Genomic DNA, 23,251 nt, shown 5'->3' on the forward strand with positions numbered 1-23,251 from the left:
TGATAAAATACAACAATTTTATTCACTAAATAATGTGTCAACTAGAATCTATTCCCATTATATTGTAAAATGTGATCTTTTTTATTATGCTATAAAACAGAGGCCAATTTATCTATATCAACTACTTTTTATTACATGATATAAGTAGGTAAATACATACGAACGTATTGTAAAGAGAAAAAGTTAAAGATAATCTTAACGAGAGCTCTTGTGTTTTGAACTTAGGGTACTACCTGAGGCGGTGTTTTACTTTTCCCGCCAGAAGCGGTATTGCGAGCCAAAGCCATCGCTGACGGCTAGGGGTATTTCTGATCGATAATTTTTCGGCGTCAGATAACGTGCAGATCGACCAATGTGATTCTGATCAGTAAGGAATTCGATAATATCTTCGACTCCACCCCGCAATCGTAGCGAGAAACATCCTTCGACACAGTACCCTAATTCAAGCATAGATCACGTGAGTGCCCGAAAAGGTTATCTTTAAGTTTGGTATTACTAGTACATACTTATGATAACCTATCCTAAACTTACTTATATATCGCGTAATATAAAGTAGTAGGTAGATACAAAGTGGTGTCTCAGTTTGTCACAGTACTGATGATGGCGTACGTTATTAACAACTTGATTTCATGTCCAGGCCACTCACCCCTTGATCCGGACGAGCCAGGTGTCTCTCAGTTCCAACCCCGACGCGGACTTCCGGTACTCCTCCATCTACACCCAGATCGGCATCTACCGGGGACGTGCACTCGCCATCAAAACCGTCGCTAAGAAAACAGTCGACATTACCCGCAACATGAAGAAAGAATTGAAAACGGTAAATTTACCTTCCTTTCAGTGGTGATTCTTTGCTATATTTTTACTATCTATCTATTTTAGTTGACTCTGTCAAAGCACCCACGGAAAATTTCTCCTTGTCTGTATCGATCCCGCAGAGCCCAAAACCACCCTCATTCCAAAGTGTATATGAATATGCTATATTGTGTAGCTTTTCAAAACATTAACTGTCCCAGAAAAAGTCCAATCAATTTGAAACTTTCTACCATATGTTAGTCTTATAAATATCTTAATCGTTTTATAACATTTGTCAATTTATGTGAAAATAGAGTTGACCGTATTAAATAAATTAATAAGTAAATAAACTTCAGCTATAACCATCATTATGTTGCTTGGTTAGACATTTTATTCCCATATAGTAGGCGTAAAAATGAAAGACGTAACTTTACAAATTTTTATGGACCTAGAGGAAAATTTGAAAAGTGTTTTTTGTTTTTTTTTTTAATTTCTATAACACTTCCTGTAAAAATATATTTTTTTTGTAAATATCCGACACAAAATCCAGCTTCACAGTACTTAGAATATTTGATGGTAATAATTACACAATATTACAATGACACACTTCTCCAAATGATGGTCAATGTATTTACAAAACGAGCACTGGATGGTATAAAAAAAAGGTTCAGTAATCAGTAAGTTTAGGAGAAATTCAACCAAGTACGTGCATGACTTGTGATGGGTTAGAAAATTAAAACATTTAAAAATATTTCTTTTTGTGTTTTGACGTATGTTTAGTGCCAAAATAAAGCCGTTTTCGTCCTCTAAAATGTGTCATGAAACCAATTTAATTTTTGGGAAATTATATATGGAATAATTGTACATATTCCAATATTCTTAAGAGGAAAGAGAAGATATTGGTATATAAAATTTCTGACACCTATATCTTCACGAATTTATGTGTCAATGCGAAATGCCTTATAATCTTAGCAAACCGGAGTTTTAGGTTAATCATGCTTACTTAGTATAGCCCTCAAATAATATTATAAACAAACATTTTCTAAAGGGTGTTAATGCAAACCATAAACATCACTGAACCAAAGATTTACCATTGGGTTACTCCAAAATGTTACTTTTTTCAGACGAAAGTATGAAGTTCACATAGAAGTAACAAAAGTGAGAAAGCTGTAGCACGCAAATAAAACTGTAATATTAGTCTGTTATTTATTTTTTTAATTTACTTAATAACATTTAATATTTTATGACGTGTGATTGTCCACAGCTTAGGGATTTACGACATGACAACCTGAACGCCTTCATTGGGGCATGTACGGACCCTCCCCACATCTGCATAGTTACCGAATATTGCACAAGAGGCAGCCTCAAGGTATGTCTAGCGGGCTATAAAGGTAGCCAGCTTGTCTTTACACTTTTCCTAGCCAATATAAGTAAAATTTTTATTTATATTAAAAAATTTTTAATAGCTGAAGTTGCAGAAGAATAAAGAAATACATTATTTTCTTGTACTCTAAAAAAGACGATCTACACTCGAGACAGCGTGTCTGTTTAAATATTTACATAATGAAATATTGCAGCCGTACATACACAGTATATGTATTATTTTAGTCTCTTTTTCGCATGAAAACAATACGTATGATGTTAAAAAGTACATTTAGTTTAGTAATTATTGAACAGACATCTTTCTCTAAAACCCTTTTTTACGAATAATGGATTCAATGCCTTATTTTCCTCATATATTAGTAAAATAGTCCCGAGTAAGCTAAAACTTACCATACACTTGTGTTTGTATTGAGTTCAGTTCTCTGTATTCCGCATTGCTCTTATATTTTGAAAGCGGAACATTACTGATGATATTATTACGGCTATGTTTTTTTCTGAAACAAAACCCTATAATATTAATAAAACTAGTAATTGTAATAACGATAACAAGTTGTAATAAAACTCGGTGACATTTTGCTTTATAATTAATCAGCTATTGAACGATGGGCTGTGTTATCTCCGTTAATTAAATGTCTAAATCCAATTACTAGAAAACAATATTTATATTGACGCAATCAACATAGATTGATTCATTTACTCTAGCAAAGTTTGCACGTGTACTAAATAGTTCTTGATTATAGATGCGCTTTAAAAAGCCGCTTTATCAAGTTAATATAGTCGTTCCGGGGCTTAACAATCAAACAGTCATTTAATATGACAGCGATATTTAGAATCGGAGATAAAGATTGATAAGTTGCACATTTGGGTATTCAAGGGTTAGCCTTCTGACATAGGTGTTTTTATCGGAATATTTCTACTTAAAATGTTGTGTAAGGTTTAAAATTATACATTAGGTTGATGGGAAAGATTTAAAGCGAAGTTAAAGGATTACAAGACCATTTCGTAGTCACTAATTTTGACACGCATGGATTATTTCGTTGATTTTTTTGGTTTTTTTGTTCTCAGGATATCTTGGAGAATGAAGATGTTAAGCTTGATAACATGTTCGTAGCTTCTCTCGTTGCAGACATTATAAGAGTAAGTCTTTATGAATAACTATTTAGTATTTCTTATAAAATAATTTAATCCTGGGTTTAGTTAATGTTTTCCCTTCTTAAAGAATACCTATAAACGGAACAACCGAGTCTATGCACATAATGGAGCTATAGTACGAAGGGTTAATTAAATTTAATGCTGAGTTAAGCTCCAGTTCACCTTTCACTTATCGCAGTGTCTTAAATCCGACGCTCTCATAGACTTGCCTTGTGGAGTCTGAAGTTATGCACGTCTAAAGAGCTCTAAGTAAAGCTGGAGATGTAGAAGTTGTGACATAAAGCTTGCTTTATCTGTGCACCTAATGAGACAATGAGAACACCTTTTTACCTAGATTACATTTGATTTTGTAGTCTAGGTGTCTCCGATGTCAAAACCATGTCAACTGTTTTGAGCTTTTCGTCGCCGTCTGTTTTAGATTTTTTCACACGGACTTCCAGATTCCAGGATTCACGTTTGTCACAGTGATAGATTTCATACTAAGCTGTACTAAGTAGAAGGTGAAAGGGAGCTGAAATTAGCATTTGTTTTCAATCAGCCCTTTCCACCATTGCCATATGCTATGTGTACACATCTCGGTTGCTTCACTATGGATTGGGATCGCATGAGATCACTGTAGTGCACTCAATTGTGCATCTTATGGGAAAATTATAAAACAGCTTCAACGGGATTACATTTTTTGTAGTCAAGATGTCTCTGAAGTTGAAACGATATAAAGAGTTCGTTTTGAGCTTCTTTATCGCTGTAAATTTTAGATATCTTCAGACGGATTTTTATCTCAGACCCCAGGATTGACGTCTGCCACAGCGTTAGATTTTAGACTAAGTGGCAGATTAAGCTATACTAAGAGAAATAACAAGGATAATAGCTGAACTTAACATTCGCATTGAATTATCCCTTCCCACCATTGCTATACGCTATGTGTACAAATCTAGGTTGCTGTACCATGAATTGAGATCATCCTAGTACAATCAACTGTCACCTGATGAGACAATGAGAACATAACTTCATCTGGATTATATTTGTTTGTAGTCTAGATGTTTCTGATGTCGAAACGATGTAAAGGGTTCGTTTTAGGCTTCTTCGTCATCGAATGTTTTTGGATCTCTTCAGATATAAAAGATTCCAGATTCCAGGATTTAAGCGTTATAGACGAACAGAAAAACTTTTTCAGGATTTTATGATTTTTTTGGATTTGTCTTATCTATCTCTGACTCGAACTTTGGTTTCTCATCCAGGGTCTCATCTACCTGCAGGACTCACCGCTACACTTCCATGGCAACCTAAAGGCCTCCAACTGTCTGGTGGACTCCCGCTGGGTAGTTAAACTCGCAGACTTCGGCCTCTCGGAGTTCAAGAGTGGGGAGGAGACCCACCACCACTACATGCAGCACACCTTCTTCATCCCCCAGGACGAGAGTTCATCCTGCAAGTGCGAAGGTGGGCTTAAATATGTTATTAATTTAATGGTTTGTAAGTTAATTTAATGGTAAGTATTAATTACTCAAGATCTTTTCAAATTCACTAGTTTTAAAAATGTACAATATCTGTGTACATTACATCATAAATGTACAGGTATAAAGAGTATCATTATTTCAAAAGTAAGACAGTACAAGCTACAAATTAATACAAATGTATTCAAATATTTATAGTGTGTTATTAAATCACTGATTCGTGTGATTGTCATAGAACAAATATCAAACGAAATTAGTTTTACAAATTCTTTATCACCACACATACTTGAGTTAATTTAAGAGAACGGATCTCAGGTTTAATTGCTTGAAAGGTATTTTAGGATTATTTTCTACTAGTAAATGTTTTTGTATAAACACAACAACAAAAACTGAAGATTTTTGCCTTCAATATGGAAAAGCGTTTACAAAAATTATTAGAAAAACAATTTACGATCTCAGTAAAGTTAATTGCTACTTATCATTGCAATGATTTTACAAACCACATATCAAAAACAATAGACTTGGAACTCTCATTCATAAAAGAGCCGTTACAAAAGTAGAAGGCGAACCATTTGATAACCTTGAAACAATGCCCAAAGGTGGTGCTCAGTTTTAATTCACAGTGATTCATTAAGACTGCCGTAAAGAATAGTTATGGAACTAATAAAATCTTGGCATTATAATAAGTATTGAAGGATCCTAGATTTTCTTTTTCATTACAATGAATAAGAAAACTTTAATGTCACAAATTTTCTTGGCTCAAAAATCATTTGACGGTGTTTTTGTGAGATTTTATTTCTATTTGCTTAGATGATTTTTGTCAGCTGTTGCAAAAGATTTTAATTACAACTCTTTACATTTTATATTTTTGGCTACACATGAGGTCGGAAGTATCTGTCACGATGCGTGATTCGGCCAGCTGGACCATGACGCTGGACTATCTACCCGGTCCATAAATTTTCATCAGACTAGCCCATTAAGTGTTCAACAGTAAATTATTTTTTATTACAATTATGAGTAAAAGTAAAGTTAAAATGGATGCTAATTTCATACCTATAGTAATAGATAATTTTAATGACACCCATGTACCGTAACAAAACGAGGTGAATTAATACCATGATAATGTGTTTTCTATACGTGGCGTAAGAGTATATGTAGTTACGGAATACATACTTTGTTCATACTGTATACTTAGCAAATTGTGATGAATTGTGATATTAAAAATAATCAAATGTTTAGTGACTGCTTTTACAATATTTCAACCAATTTGTTATTATTAAATTTCATACTAACTAAAATAAATGAATATTGTTAAGATGTACCTAATTCACAATAGTGAAACTCCGAGACTTAACGCTCGTTCGCTTAAATGACCCATTCATTGATGAACCTATCTGACCTGGTTTCAATACATGTTCGTCAATGCCTAGACTATTTATTACATTGGTATTTGGGTACAATAGTATAGCTAAGGGACGCCACGTTAATTTTGAACATGTATCATCACAGATTGTGGTTGCCATCAGATGTATTTACTGAGCGCAATCATTTTTCTCAGCCCTATTCCTTTTCGATTAAAGTCTCCCTTACTTAATAACCTTTATTAGGGGAATAACGGAGAATTCCTACTGGTAAATAAACTTAATCCCGTTAAGGTACGAGCAGATGTATAAGTTCCGTATCTTCTCTCTGCATTGGACTCTGCATTTATTCACTGAGTATATTAATAGTACTATACTGAAATCTGAGAATTGTTAATAATATTTTAGAATTTTTTTTAATTTATTAGAATGGATTATGTTTCAGTGAATAAATAGAACTATAGCAGACATCGATAGGTTATTTAGAAGTATGTCCTAAAAGTAGACCTAGCTGTTACCCACCTTTCTTATAAGTGTAAATTACATTAACAGTGTTTGTGTAATACTAACATTTTTAGTTTTCCTTTATTTGGTATGTACAGTTTATATATATATATATATATATATATATATATATATGTGTGTGTGTGTGTGTGTGTGTATGTATGTGTGTGTGTGTGTGTGTGTGTGTTTGTGTATATAATTATCACATAATTATACTAAGGTTTGCGAAATTTGTGAATCTTCAATAATTTTAGAGCTGTTTGTAACTATTACTTGCAAAGATTAATAATGCGATATTAATAATTTAATTTATTACAAATATAATACTGTCATAAATTTATTTGCTTTTTAAAGCATGTTTTTTACTTTTCCATACTTTTCCACTACTTCTCTCTTGCTTGCAAACATTGCTATTTACTGCATTCACAACTAAAATTCCTTACTTTCCATATTGTTACTAAACCAAACTTGGGCTCATCACTTTAGGTACAAAGTAAGTAAAAAATGTATTGAGGAGTTATCAATTAGTCAGAGATTATTCCAGTCCGTATTTGCTTTCAATATAGATGATTGCTGTAATAATTAAAATAAGGTTTATCTGTTTATAATCCTTTTATTACATAATATATCAACCCCGAATTTGTCAGGGTTGTTGTACAGAGCACCAGAATCTCTCAGAATAACGACTTCCTATCCTGGAGCAGGCTCCCAAAAGGGGGACGTGTATTCCTTCGGGATCATCCTTTACGAGCTTCACAGCCGCAAGGGACCCTTCGGTGACAGCACGGGACTCTCCACGGCGGAGATCTTGAGAAGAGTCATCCACTACTGTGGCCACGAACCTCCCTTCAGGTGAGCTTCAACATTTTTCTTTGAGTTTAAAATTAATTTTATTTTTTTTATTAGAAAAAATTGCTTTGCATTTATTAGCAGTTCTATATAAATAAGGTTGTTACTTTTGACGTTATGAACTTTTATTCCATTAATATTTTTTAATGAAAAGAAACATTCATTCTACAATAGGTAAGGATAGTATGGTCACAACCCAATAATTTAAACTTTACATCAGCTGAATAAAGCTGTTAAGTATAGAATAGCCAATTTTTTAAGAGCAATACAGCTTTTTATATTTAAATTTTAAATTAATTATCTCTCTTATTTAAACAGATTGCCTTAAACTTTATATCATTGGATTTGTAATTAAATCATCCAAATTCATCATAAACATTTCAGTTTTAGTTTATGCTGTTTTGAAGTAATCCATATTAGAATATCTAAGAAGCCACCTTTTTGAAAATAAAGCTTGGAAATCCTTTTTGTAACTATATACTTCAGTCAAATACACACACCCGAAATAACAGTTACAAGGATAACCAACTATTTTTGAAATTCTGAATATTATTTTTTGTCTTTGCTTCAGGGACAATACGTGATAGGGTTGGTACAGTGATCTATACTCGATGTAACTAGCCAATGTATGACGACAAACGACGTGAAAGTCACCTTACAAATACTCATTCTGGATTGCCTTCTAAAGTTGAATAGTGTCTTCGATTTTACGTTAACGTTTAAATAATGTGAAAAGCAACACATCTTTATCGCTATGATTTTCATTAGGATTCTTATTTACGAATTTTTAAATACTAGTAATTATATCAAACACGAAATCGCTTTGAAAAGTTCCCTGTTTATTTTGCAAAACAGTTAAACCATTGAATATAGGTAGTTTTATTTATTATTAGGATTGAAATTTCAGAATACCTCCTTTTTAAATTCACCTTGGCTCTAAACATACAAATCTAATTACTGTAACGTCACATTTCACAAACACACTTCTCACTGGTTTTTTCATCAGCGTTAACACTTAAACCAAGCAGAGTTAGTAAAAGAGACTTGGTCTCAGACTTCACTTTAATCCGATAACAACAACTTAATTAAGTTGTTTGCTGAGTGTCAACTAGCTGAAGTCCTGCAACTGCCAGCCTAACGGAAACCTTACTCTTCAAAGTAATCTTAATTAAGTAATTTCCTAAATCTATTCTTGTCATCCTTTAATTGCTCATGTATAGATAAGGGAGGTCTTATTTAAACAGGGACTTCCTATAGATATGTTTCATTCAATATAAAAATAAATAATAAATTACTGGATGTTTCGGAACAGAGCTGACCTTTCCTTTTTTCCAATGTGACGTGATTGAGATATATCTCCCAATCTCTTCTCATGGGATTTCGATAAGATGCGGCCCCTACAACTAAATTCACCTATTCTGAATATCCTGCCACTCAGGAATCAAGTGTATGGGTCCTTTTAATAGTAAGGGCAATCAAGGTTTCTCAGCTTCTTGACCTATATGAGCGAGACTGAAATTTCGAAATGGGCATTACGGTTTTAAGGATAATTATGAAATGTAAAAATTCTATATTAAGACTTAAGAGTTTGGGAAAACTCTTCTTCGGGATTGTGTCCACGACTGACTGAATGTCACGCAACAATGATACAAGTATCAACTAGAGTAGAAATAAAGAAATGGCATTTAGTTAAAGAGTCTTATTCTTAAATGAAAAAATGAAATGAAAGATGTATTTATTGAAAACAAAGAAAAACGTATTCAATTGGCAAGGTTAGGACTATTAAGATATTTCTTACACCTAACCATACATTTATAAACGACACTTTATGTTTAAAACAGAGTCATAATCTAGTCTACATTATTTTGTACATTCAGAAATGATAATCTAAATATAAAATAGTAAAACGAAAAAAGTTTGAAATAGATAAATGAATAAAATAAAGACTGGAAGGAAATTAAAAGAAATTTACCCATCACAATTCCTACAAAGCCTTTGTCCCATACCCAATTCAAAGAAATCTTCAAACCGACGAGGCCAGAAACAGATGGTCCGAAACCGACGTCCGAAACCGTTTCCAATATGAATATATGATATTATCCTGGACATAATTCCAGAATCTACACGAAGAGACTGTGAATAATTTACTGTAACTATGAACAAGAATAGGCAGCAAAGAGGCTTCACGTCGAGTATTCAAATTACTTGTTTCAGAAATAAAAGAAAGCCGAAACCGACAAATAAGAAGGGGAATAATCGTGCTAAGAATAAAATGCGTGCTAAGAAACCACTGATCTCATGGAGTAGATTCAATTTTAACAGATTTAACTGATTAATGAAGGGTGTTATATATTTTAATCATCTCAGGTTGAAGATAAAGTGAACACAAGAATTTTGAGCATGTTTTATATCTTCAAAAGCTCAACCGTCATGTCCTTTATAACTAAGGTACAGTAATTGAAATGGCAGAAATTCAGGGTCATCACTAGCATTCCTTTCAAATTTAAGGGTTAATTAATAGCAAATTGTTTAAGACTGTGAGTACCAGCAAATGCCCTGCCATAGTCTTAGTAACATTATCGGCCCAACTAAGATTTTTTTTAAACATTCAGTCCAAGATTTTTGATATTGTCACTATATGAAAGAGAATGACTGTTTAAAGTAAGTTTTGGAGAGTTGTCCAAGTCGCTCCTGCTCAGAAGTCTGGAAGTTTCAATGAGAATAGTTTGATTCTTGCTTTCATCGAGTTTCAGTCCGTGACGTTGTTCTGGTGTCACGTTGCTGGACATTCACAAGTGTTACAGGACTGCCATAGGACATATAATCATAGAGATGGTTGCGTGTAACACGATGCTTAAAGCTTGTCGAATGTTGGCTGGACCGTAACACAAGAGCAGTTGTCCTATACTAGTGGAGTAATAAACTTGGTTACGATCCATAAAATTAGCGATGGGCTGTTTATTATTAGCAGTTCAGTGATATGTCGAGTAATTATGCAGAGTGGAAACACAACGCAGAATTTGAGTTTTTAACCAGCTAGTTTACTTGGACCCCTTATTAATGATTCTACTAGTTTAAAAAGCGTAGTATTCTGAGGTAATTTCCTCTTCTTCTCATTCCATTTCACTGTTTGCAGATGTTAGATATGGGGCTGCAGAGCCATACAAGTTTACATTAAAAATATCTTCGGCATCTTATAGATGCATTCATGTTAGCTAAAGCTAAAATTTAAAAACAATGTATGGTATAAATTTGGCCTTTTGAGAAAAACTGGACAGTCCAGAAGTTTTAACAAGGAAAAGCCGCATGAACGATTAAGCGTCTATTTGTATTTTTTATTAAAACGAGCAGATTTGTACAAAAATTTTTATTCCTTAGCCTAGGAAACTTCGTTTGAATATCCTTGAGTTTGTTCCGAACATTCTGAGTTGTACGTTTCCACCACAAATAGGAAAAATAAGTGTAATAATTGAGATAACACAAATAATATAATTTTCCATTTATACCGTTCTTTAAGAGTACTTTAAAATATTTTCTTCCTACCTTTAAACATATTGTGGTTTTCGTGCTATAAAAAATGAGAAAATGTCTACTCGATTCTTATTTACAATGTCGTATACTTCTAGTCACCCCTCAAATGTTGATAAAGTTTACCATAATACGCTGTAGCTTCAGACGATCAAATCCCAATATAGAAGTGTAGCGGATACGGCGGTTAGTACGAGATAACTGAGTCAAGCGTTACAGCTGCTTGGGTAGGAGACCGTTGAGCGATCCTATCCTTGGTAGCAGATCGCCTGCCCAAGCACTGGTGGTGGTTTTCAAGTAACCTTTAAGCCATTTGTGTTTAGGTTGCCTAGTAAAATAAGACTTTCTTTTTATTTGCTTTTTCTTTTTCCTTTTACTTTTACAATCATTAACATCTTACCTCCTAGTAGGAGTAGTGTTGAACATACAAGCCTCATTCCAGGCTAATCTTCCTATCTTAAGAGAACAAGATTCTTTACCAAAACTAGGGTATACTGGGTTACTCAAATTAGGGTATTCATATTTTGAAAATCCAAAATAACAATATTTTAGAAACACACCATATGTTTATAGGTAAACGATATATAACATACTCATCAATGTGGAATTGAGTTTCATTGAGTACACTCATGTAAGTCTGTATACTGCTAACCTGTGTTATTTAACTTCACTGAGTGTTGAAATCTAGGCCACCATTGGAACTTCTGGAGAACAGTTTCGACTTTGTGCGTGATTGTCTGAAAGAATGTTGGCAAGAGAATCCGGACGACAGACCGGACATCAAGACAGTGCGGACACGGCTGAGACCTATGAGAAAGGGAATGTAAGTAACATATATATTTAGACGGTGAAATGAGCTATAAATGCCACGTTAGTTTTATATTTTTTCTAAGAATTCAATTCCAATTTTTTGGTATTTATTTAATAAAAATGGCAGTTATGGTAATTATATCCCATATTTCTAGTTATTAAACGTAAAAGAGTAATTTAAAATATTTTCATTCTTGATTTTATAATCATAGAGTTTCCTCAAATATTCCCTTCTACCCTGATGAAAATTAATGTATGAGATTTTTGAATAAGCAAAGTAATTCCATGTCACAACTGTGGTCTACCTAAGTTTAATGATATATAATAATTTTTATGACGTATGATATGAACAAAACAACGGCCGACAGAAGTTAAAATAAAAGAAAAATTTTGCTATTCATTTTAACGTTTAGTCTCCAAAAAAATGCAAATAAAGTGCCTGTTGGATTAATTTGGTTATTTATACAAATAAAAATATGTTTTTATACTTTTTAAATTTTAAATCTGTCGAATGGTTTTACACATAAAACACACGTTTTAAACGTAAAAATTCCTATTTCTCATTATTTGCGTTGTAACAGCATTACATGTTTCTAGATGTCTAAGTACTAATCAGATAGATTTTAAACTATAGAGGCGCAATGAAAGTTATGCTGTAACAAATTATCATAATTTACCAATATTCCAGGAAGCCGAACATATTCGACAACATGATAGCGATGATGGAAAAGTACGCTAACAATCTCGAGGTTCTCGTCGATGAGAGGACCGATCAGTTGGTGGAAGAGAAGAAAAAAACTGGTAAGTTGAAGAAAACACAATTATTGCAATGCAGTATAATAAAATATTCAAAAAACATTCCAAGAAAAATCATATATGGATCCATATATTGTTTGGTTTACACAGTATACTCTGTCATTGTAAAAACTTGATAATGCACACAATAGGCATTCAAAAAATCCATCTTGTCAATTTCATTGTATCATTGTTAAGCTTTACCGGTTACTGTATTTCAAAAATTTAATCGCAGCACTCGAGACACTGGCTCCTTCGGCAACAGCAACAATAGCATTCTTACTAATGCATATTGCTCCTTCAAGGCGAGTTTGGGGATACATACGACGCTCTTCTTGTATTCTAATGTTGATAGTGGTAACATACGGCAAAGTTGATTGTTTATTTTTATCACTGGCTAGGCTGTATTTGAAATACACCGATTTCGTCAGTAAATTTATATCACGAGCCAAAGAGCTAGCAAATTATCAATGATTAACATGAATTGAGACAGGAAAGCTGTCTAGATTAGGCTATGGTAATTCTACCGTATAAATAAAATATGACCTAGGAAGGGACCTGCATAATTATAGGGTAATGAGATGGGCAAAGAAGGCTTCCATCAGATCTAAGGAGGGAGGACGACGTGACAAGTGCCTCTACAAACACAGGTAGTCTTCGGGCACCATTCAACTGATAGCCGGGGGATAGTTTGTAGATGCACTCAAAATCGTGAAAATTGGCATGGACTGTAGTGGATAGAAATAGAAGACTACAAATTTCATCTCCCGTCAACCCAAAAAAGTCAAAGGACGTCAGACGATGAGAGACAAATCTGGGAAGAACCCTTAATTACTTCTACTGCTAAGTAACTGTAAAGAAAAATCGCATCAAAATGAATATGAACCGCCCACCAATACAAGAGAATCCCGAGGAGCACAATGCTTACATCTTCAGGCTTCAAAAAATCCCAAGAATGTTAGGTTGGCCAAGATCTATTGATTCACCATTCCATATAAGTGGTTATCGTCTGATTTCAATATTACTGCACACTTAACATGTCTAGATAATGAAATAAAAATAATAAAATCTATATAGGGCAGGGTTGATTCAGAATGTTGACTTTGCATGGTTCCCTTTCATCATAGTGCAGCTTCTGGAGTGTAGCGCTGTCATGAACTGGACTCCTGAAATCTGGAGAAATATTCGTCTGAGGAGATCCAAAATAATTCTGCGACGAAGCTGAAAAAGAACTGTCTACATAGTGTTAACTTCAAAGACAACTAGACTACAGAGTATAGAAAAAACTATTTAAATGTATGTATTCTCATTGTCTCATCAGGTGCACAATTGAGTGCACTACGATGTTTTAGACACGATATCTAAGCACGGTGGAGCAACCGAGTTATCTGTCTGATGCTTAAGTCAATAACAGGATCAGATGCCAGACGCTGCACTAAGAGGCAATTGAACTAAAGCCAAACTCATCATAGACTCAATGTAATATTTTTAATATTATACACAAGATTTAATTGTACATCTTTAATAAATGATCTATGCTGTATACACTATCTAAAATATATATTGCTAAACTATATGCTATGTAATAATGAATCGTTTTTATTTTCTAAATTTCGCATATGTAAATATTTGAATAGTATTGGTACGTAGGTGAAATATCGATAAATTCATAATTTATTACTAGGTTTGTAAAGATTCTTAAAAATGTTTTATAGCTTAAAAAGAATATCAAACAAAATGTTGTTACGCTCATAATATATCAATCTTTTTTTTGTAAATACTACAAAATTACAAGTAATGAAAGAATAGTCAGATTTAAACAAAATATTTTTGTTTGATGGTTCTTATTATTCTGCTAGACATACGAAATCCCGTTTTTCTGATTCTAGTAAATAGCAGGATAATGTGGAATATATACACATAATTTATTATGAGAATATTTTTTAATCTACTTGCATTTATTTAAAGGTTAATAAGTTTAAGGTTAATAAGACGTTTCAAATTTGCAATTAATGTAGATTATCCTCATACTATATAAGAAATCTCGTTATCGTGTGATAACTATCATAAGTCACACTAGTCTTAATACCTACAGGAAGATGTAAGTTAATTATAATTTAATAGATTATACACCTATTTTTCTACCATCACTTTTTAACCCCATTCTCAAAATGTTTTAACAAATTATAAATAATCGAAGATCATTAAAAAATATGCTTTTACTAAGATGAAAACAGTTTTTTAACCTAATTATTAATAACAAATACAATAAAACTTATTCTAATTATATTTAATGAATAAAAAAATTATATAAAGTACATTTTAATGTTTTATAATAAATATATTATTTTCTTACAATTAATAATAATTTTATTTCAGAAATTATCCATTATCCAACAAAAATTACCTCGAAAACTGCACCTGACAACTGCTAATTTGCTAATAAAGCTTATTTTAGAAGGAAACGCCATGTCGCTTGTTTACAGGTTGACCAACTGTGTACTTGGTCCCTCGCAGCTTTCAACGTTTAAAAATATATTTCAAATATGTGTTGCTATTTTGGAACGGCATGTCTAAATTGATGTACACATATTAATAATCTTATCTAATTCTGTACATGGTTCAACTCAGAAAGAGTAGACCATATGCTTTGTTCATACAATCTATCCGCATTTAGCACTAGCCGAGGTTAGAGGCTCAACTTATGTTATCATTTCATTATCCTGCATTTTACGGAATAACGTAATTCCTATGTTCTAATCTACTCTTCTTTTTGTTCTACATACACAAAGCTATAAACCATCCAATATACGTCAATACTACCCTTATTGTAATGTGTCACTATTCTTCCCACTAATATTACCTCTCCTTACTATTTCATATGTTTGACTCGTAACATACCTCATGTTGGGTTGTACGTTTAACAGCACATGTGAAAAAAATGTTAATTTTCTTTAGCAACCTGGGATGTCATATTTTTAGACATCATACTAACAGTAACCCTTGAACTAAGTCGTAATTATATTTTATTTTTGGCCTCTTGATTGACTAACTACTTGTAAAGAAACAATGAAAATTTCCTTACATACCTATAAATGCAGTTTAGTTTCCGAAGTTTTGTAATGGAAATTAACTTTTGAATTTAATTTATTCTGTTCTGTACAGTTTTTAATTCGATGGGGTGGAAGACCCTTCCCCTTACCATTAGAATGATAAGGCTAAGGGTAGTTGTACATTTTCAATGGTAAATTGTACAGTAGTAGAACTTAGACAGCAGTATTATTTAAGTTTAGTGAAGGTTTGTATCACAAGAGTGGCAATAAAACACTTTAGACCGTCATTTTAAAATAAATAATCACATTTTTGTTATATATTTTGGATTCAAAACACTGTTCAATTATGTACAACATGAACCTTGTTAGCATTTGAATTGATTTTTTTAAGAGTTAAATATAGGACCCGTTTTATTAAATACACAGTTTTTACAGAGATGAATTGATTAAAACACATTCTTTAGGGTCGATTTAATGGAGAATTTCCTTCAACTTTACGTCTATATTTAGTTGTTTGACAGCTAGGGTTGTCTGAAACAAACTGTATTACTTAACCCCATAATACGAATTTCTTCCAGAATCCGAAAAAATGCTCGTCGATGTTTAGTTTTCATAGTGATTTCTCCTATACTACTGTTAAATTGGAGAATGTAAATCAGTAGTAGTTTATTCACTCCTATAAGATTCACTTCTGGAATACAAATTAAAGGGTGAGCTACGTTATCACTACATGTTAAAATAAGTAATTTTAGTTATCAATCAAGAATGACTTTGGACACTGTACTGTATACCACCGTGACTAATCTCCCGCCCTTGTCCCCAGAGGCCCTGCTATACGAAATGCTGCCCAGGTACGTCGCAGAGCAGCTCAAGCGCGGACACAAGGTCCAGGCGGAGAGTTTCGACTGTGTCACAATATACTTTAGCGACATCGTCGGCTTTACACAGATGTCCGCTGAAAGCACACCTCTACAGGTATACCTATCTGGGTTTTCACTTGATATGCCTAAACATTCTATCAATATTGGTAGTAATAAGATTAAATGTTAATACCAATGGCCTGGTGTAGCGGGAGCGGCGGTTAACTCAAGATAACCGACTTAAGCAATGACGAGCGTGGCTGCAGCTTGGATGGTGACTGCGGAGCGATCATGTCCTTACAAGCAGCCCGCCTTTGTGGTTGTTCTGAAATCATCGTTGGTCCCACGGTTGTGTCAGAGAGTGCTTCTTAATCATAGCTTCGCCTGGTTAAATTACATACTTTTACTATTTTAAACACATACTTTGCAGGTAGTCGACTTCTTGAACGACCTGTATACGTGTTTTGACTCAACTATAGAGAACTACGACGTCTACAAAGTTGAGACGATAGGAGACGCTTACATGGTGGTAAGTCTTTACAACACATCTCATAATACATGTTTAGAGTACACTTTTAAATATGCATGCTAAATTAAAATATTCAGAGTATATTTGATAACGTAGTAACCTACATATGGTACGAATACCCCTACTGATGTTTTATTTGAGAGAAAGATAATGACTAGCCAATTTACCTCTAGGAATGATCATCGGAGACATAACAGGACCAAGTGCTTGCGGATGTTTTATGGTTATCTTATACCCGAGTTATTATGTTGAAGTGTACGCCTAGAATATTGGACTTCTAACACTTTTAATACAGTTTAATTATTTGTTGGGAATGCTTGTTATTGAAGAATATAAAACATATACCACTTGCAGTGCTGGAGAATTTTAAGTACAAAGCGATTGCTGGAGACTTCAGTATTAGGGCTTCTGACTGGGTTTTTTATGTTTTATATTTTCTTTCTATCTTGCCAAGAATGTATTTTTTATTTTTATATCTAGTAAATTTGCTTCTTATATCAAAAACATACAATTACGTGTTTCCTGAGAGATATATGTGCTACACTGTTTTAAATAATTTCTTTTCTTGCCTTTCTTTTGCAAAAACTTTAGTCTTTTTATTTGTGCATTTGAATACGTTTCCAATTTAAAAGAATCGACTTATTGACTAATTACGTCTACTTCTCTTCATATGATCAAGATTAAAATAATATCTTAAACAGTTAGATTAATTAGTTATGATTTCTTCCCTCTCAATTGTAGGAAGGAACTGGATTGCTCCATTTGAGGAAAATGTAATTTCATACTCATTAAACAATCACTAAAGTGTATTTTATACTAGCACCAATCCAAAATTACAAAGAAGAGAAGGACTTTTAGTACACTTAGTACTATATCCTACTAGCCATTTACATAGTAGTCAACATTACAACGTTTTTAACATCTAATTGCAGCATCTTAATAGATTTTGAGAGATGATCTAGTAATCATCTGTAAAATGACACGCACATTAAAAAAGCGTTATCAAGCCCACTAACTAATGACTGTTAGTGTGTATGTTGCTCTTTCACTAGAGCCATATTTACAATATTCTACTTCATGTCAGGTGAGTGGTCTGCCAGTGCGCAATGGAGACCAACATGCCGGGGAGATCGCGTCTCTGTCTCTGCAGCTGTTGGAGGCCGTGAGGAGGTTTCACATCAGACACCGCCCCAGTGACAACCTCAACCTCAGGATTGGCATACACTCCGGTACTTACTCTTTCTGTTCACATTAGTCAAGAATCTCAAACTTTAACCCAAAACTCAGAGATAAACGTATTTTAATCAGAGCTTGTACTGTTCAAGTAGATTTTAAGAAAGAAAAAACTTTACTTTATGACGATCAGGATTAGAATCTTAAGGTTAAAGCAATTTTATTTCAGTGTTCATAATGAGTAGGTATATCTTTGTAGGTCCGGTTTGTGCGGGAGTGGTTGGTCTTAAGATGCCCAGGTATTGTCTGTTTGGAGATACGGTGAACACCGCCAGCAGGATGGAATCTACAGGAGAAGGTCTGGACAAAGAATTTATAATAAGTGATATGGAACATACTACCTCTATTGTAAAAATAATAATATCTTGTACCGTAGTGCTAAAGTTTTGGAAGTATCTTGTATCGTGAAAATGTTTCACAATCTTATGTTTTGAATACACGTGAATATTTTATACTTGACTAAATAAAACTTTAAAGGACTTCAATTTTTCCAAGATTTTCAAATTACATACTGTAACACTACGTTTTGAATTTACCACATAAAAATATACCTGTAATTTCATGCTGTAAAAATACAGATTGTCTCCCCAGTCTGTTGTAGTATCTGTTGCGTGTGACATGTGGTTGAATAGTGACTTGATTCTTTGTAAAAGTTTTTGAATTCTCTGTCCCAGTTTTTACTGAACGATTTTTTATGAACAATTTAGACGCTTTCGTTGTCAATTTCTGTGCTGGTGGGATGACACTTTTATGAACGTTTAAATCTTAGTGTATAGGTAAAAATATTAGGTTATTGCAGCATGTTTTTTAATTGAGGAAGAGAATGGATTTCAAACCCTGAAACATCTTTCGTATTCTCATTTCTGTAAAATTAATTGATGGTAATTTTCCTCAATTCTATTAAAATTTCTAATAATCCAAAATAAAAAAAAATCTTTAATGAAAAAAATAAAACTGTATAAAACAGTTAAAAATAATGATTATAAGGTAACTTTGTAAACTCGTCTTTAATTTTTTCAGCTCTGAAGATCCATTGCAGTCAGGCTTGCAAACATCTCTTGGACCGGCTGGGTGGGTACAAGCTCGTGGAACGGGGGATAGTGGGGATGAAGGGGAAGGGAGACGTGCTGACCTACTGGTTGGTGGGAGAGGAACACGAGTTTCAGCTCAGGAGAACAGAAGAGCGGGAGAAGAGACGTGTGGAGCTGAGCAGTCGGCATTCCACAAAGAGAGGAAAGTCTCAGCAGGACTCGAACGGCTGCATGGGTGGAGCTCCGAGGAGTTCACTGAAGAACCGTAACTTGGCTTTGACTCCGAGCCCGAGAAGTCATCTATCAAGATGCGCCAGTTTAGAATCGCCCAAGAAACTAAGATTCGCGAGCAACCACGCATTGGAATTCTCCAAACCCTACCAAAGGTGCAGCAAAGATCCACTACTGGAGGTTATAAAAGATAACAGCCCCAGCAAAAGAAATCTTTGCGGTGTGAATGAATCGACGGAGACTTTCTGTGTGAACCACTTGAGCGCTTCCTGTCCTTGTATAGAGAACTACTCCCCTCCGATAGACAAACCTCCCTGCCTCCCACTCCTGGAATTAGGGTCCAACAGTGAACCTGCTCTGTGTGCCTCTGCCCCGGTCTCCCCTCACGAGTGCTGCATGCTGGAGTCACCCTTGTTGGTACCTCCTGATGAGGCTACCGCTCCCCTGCTTTCTCGCCAAGAGTCTTCGATCATGGTCAGAACTCACTGACTGTACATATGTGATTATATCTATTAAGTTACCTCTTACTTACCATAAGTGAAATGTACGTGGATTAAACTCTTCAACAAAGGTTATTTCAAATTGTCAATTTTGGAACAATCATTAACTTTTCGAATGTTATATCATGGTTTACCAGGCTACCTTTTCCGTATAAATGCAAATTTAATATTTTCCTAATTAATAATTATAATACAGCATCAATTATTACGCTGCTTGATTTCCGAAATTATGTATTATAACTTTCTAAAGAAATGTCAATTTGATCTGTATGAACAGAAATTATTTACTACTTTCCTCAGGATAAAATTCATAGAAATTTATTTTTAAGTAAACATGCCCGTCAAACATATTTTAAAGAGTTAGTCATTGTGTCTGTTGAATGTTCTAGCAAATCTTGGTTTTTTTAGATATTCTTTGTTCAGTCATAAGGAAATTTTGTATAAAATTAAAGATTGTGATATATTAGATAATTAAAACAGTGTAAGTCTAAGAAAGAATTTTTGTCTAAATTTGACTAAATCTTATTCTATATCATTACAAAATATATTTTATGAAGTATGCTTTAAACATTAGTTTATATCAAACACAAAAGTTTAATGATATATTTTACAACGACGGTACAGTTTCATATATAGAGTAGCCATATTACTAGCAAGATAAGTTATTTTATTAGTTTGTATGACATTATTAAACGGCACACTTTGGTTATGGTGGCACACATTGTTTGGATCTCGAAATATTGAACATTTAGTGTTTTAATTGCATTTTCTGTGTATTTAACTGTACGTATTAAACCATCATGACCTATCCAACTTTTCCTACTTGAAACATTGATTATAAAATCTGAAATAATTCTCAGAAGTATGATTAGGTCATAAAATATCTTCAAAGATATTACTAATATTGAAAATGAATTCCACTAAGTATAACTCACAAAGTGTAATAAACTATGTGTCTAAACTATGAGTATGAGAACTATGTCAGACACATCCACTCTTAAAAACTAATACTCAAGGATACTCAAGGAACTTGTTTGATTAAAAGGACATTACCTCATAGACCAGATATGATACATTTTTGCTGTACAAAAACGAGTTCCAAATATTAAAATGAAATAGAAATAATTACAATTGTATTGAAGTGCTGAGATGACGAATTAGAACAACATGCTTAACTAAATTTTATCTTAAATTTGTAACTTAAATTTTCACCAAATATATTTTAATTACACCTGTTCATTTGTAAATCAACATTATCAAAAATATTGAAAATATTACAACATTTATAGTAACGTCCATGGAAAAATATAGTTAATTGATTCTTTTGAAAGTATTTCTGTGAGAAAATGGTGTGTTTTTATCTCGGTGGAATGAATTTAGCTACTAGCAGTGTCTACCAAAGTACTATCTGTCTCTATAACAATAATAAATTAAAGTACATAGTGTATTAATCTGGGATTATTTAGTTCCAATCTAGAAACTAACTCATACGAGGAGGGGCTCTATATTAAATTTCTGAGTATTTTTTTAAGTGGTTTTGCCTCTCAAAGTACCCGGATTGTCGGTCATCCCACCAGAAATAATGTTCTATACAGACCACTTACTAATCTCTAATTAAATTCTGTGTACAATCCTAGGACTTTACTTCAAGGGTTTCCTGTAATATCCGTCATAACATCAAAATTCAGCAGTTATGCATAATTTAACCACCCAAAAGCAGTTACTACAATTTTACCACTTTTAATCACTTTACGTTTGAAACATTTATTTTACGTTTCTATGAGTATTCTTAAACTTAAAAAAACTGTTGAGTTGCAACGGAAAACCAGGAACATCTATTGAGTTGCATGAATAATGAATGATTAGGTTTTTATAACAATGATAAAAGTAACATCTCTAAATGTTCCTATTTTTATTACACACTACAATTAAAACTATAGAAAACTCACTCCTTATTAAAAAAAGAAAATATAGTTTAATCAACTTTCGTTAAACGTATTCAATTTCATATTAAATTATAAAATACTAAGTAATAAAAGTATGTAAATTGGGTGAAACTTTGTATGATAGCTTTATATGATATTCCTCAAAACATTACTACAACTAAAAATTAAACAAACTAATTGAAGCTGAATTTTTTTTAAAATTATATTATCTAATATTACTTAGAAACGACTTATATACTGCCTTAATATTGTATCTACGTATAGGCTACTTTAATTTTATGAATGCAGAAAACCGAACTGAATGTAAGAAAATGTATTATAGATAATGTTTATATTGTTGTCACTATACTAACTTTACTGAATAGTTTAAGTTCTAATGTGCATTTTCTATGATACCATAATATCTAGTCCATATGGTGATAAAACTAAATAATAGGAAATGTAGTATTAACATGTTATGTGATTGATATATTTTCACTATCATAGTTCACTAAGTTATTTTGTAAACATAACATTTCGTGTATAATAAATTGTTGTAAATACCAAAGAAATCAAATAAATTTATTATTTCTTCTGTCCCTACTCTTCTAAAGTGCCTAATTATTTGTACCATCGTTATACACATAATGTAGACATGGTATCACTACATCCACGAAAATTTACGTTTTGCAATATTTGATACGTTTCCTTGCAAAAAGTTTGATTAAGTAACAATGAAACGTTGCAATAGAAACTAAATGCAAAGCACAAGTGCACCAAACTTCTTGTCGCGTGACAGGATTCGTTGAATGACTATCTTAGCTCAATTTATTATATGGATATTCAGCAAAAAAGACTCACAGACAGAGATAGAAATTGAATAATGCCAGAACTGTTGCTAAGCAAAATATACAAACATTCATGGCCTAGATATCATCATATGTGTTAGGCTTTGTCAAAAATCATCCAAATCCCATGAAGGAACATTGGCCATCATAGAGCTTTATTTTGTTATAAATAAACTAATACTATAATAAAATATCATATTGAAAGATTCAATAGAGTGTAACGAAGGTTTGTCTTACAAATTGATTAAATATCGTATTATAAAACGTTATGTGACAGTAGTCAAGTCTGTTTAATTTGTTTACTATCGTTTCTTCTCGTTGCCATCACGGTTACCCTCAAGACTAATGCAACTATTTTCGTCACCTCACCCAATTCCCATGGAGGGTAGACCATGAAGCTGCCTATATTTAAA

At 33.2% G+C, this 23,251-nt stretch overlaps 1 protein-coding gene across 1 annotated transcript in view; it reads left to right on the top strand.

Annotated features, from left to right (window-relative positions):
* The window catches only part of LOC124367440 (guanylate cyclase 32E), a 218,973-nt gene extending 196,417 nt beyond the window's left edge, over positions 1 to 22,556 (top strand). Inside the window, exons 11-22 of the mRNA XM_046824252.1 lie at positions 638 to 817; positions 2,057 to 2,161; positions 3,241 to 3,312; positions 4,566 to 4,767; positions 7,294 to 7,498; positions 11,712 to 11,846; positions 12,522 to 12,634; positions 16,505 to 16,656; positions 16,972 to 17,070; positions 18,155 to 18,299; positions 18,503 to 18,601; positions 19,324 to 22,556. Coding sequence (XP_046680208.1) covers positions 638 to 817; positions 2,057 to 2,161; positions 3,241 to 3,312; positions 4,566 to 4,767; positions 7,294 to 7,498; positions 11,712 to 11,846; positions 12,522 to 12,634; positions 16,505 to 16,656; positions 16,972 to 17,070; positions 18,155 to 18,299; positions 18,503 to 18,601; positions 19,324 to 20,054 — 2,238 coding nt within the window. The 3' untranslated portion in view covers positions 20,055 to 22,556. The remainder of the gene's footprint in view (positions 1 to 637; positions 818 to 2,056; positions 2,162 to 3,240; positions 3,313 to 4,565; positions 4,768 to 7,293; positions 7,499 to 11,711; positions 11,847 to 12,521; positions 12,635 to 16,504; positions 16,657 to 16,971; positions 17,071 to 18,154; positions 18,300 to 18,502; positions 18,602 to 19,323) is intronic.
* The last annotated feature ends 695 nt before the right edge of the window (positions 22,557 to 23,251 follow it).

This window comes from Homalodisca vitripennis, chromosome 8 (genome assembly GCF_021130785.1).
Source record: "Homalodisca vitripennis isolate AUS2020 chromosome 8, UT_GWSS_2.1, whole genome shotgun sequence".
NCBI lineage: Eukaryota > Metazoa > Arthropoda > Insecta > Hemiptera > Cicadellidae > Homalodisca > Homalodisca vitripennis.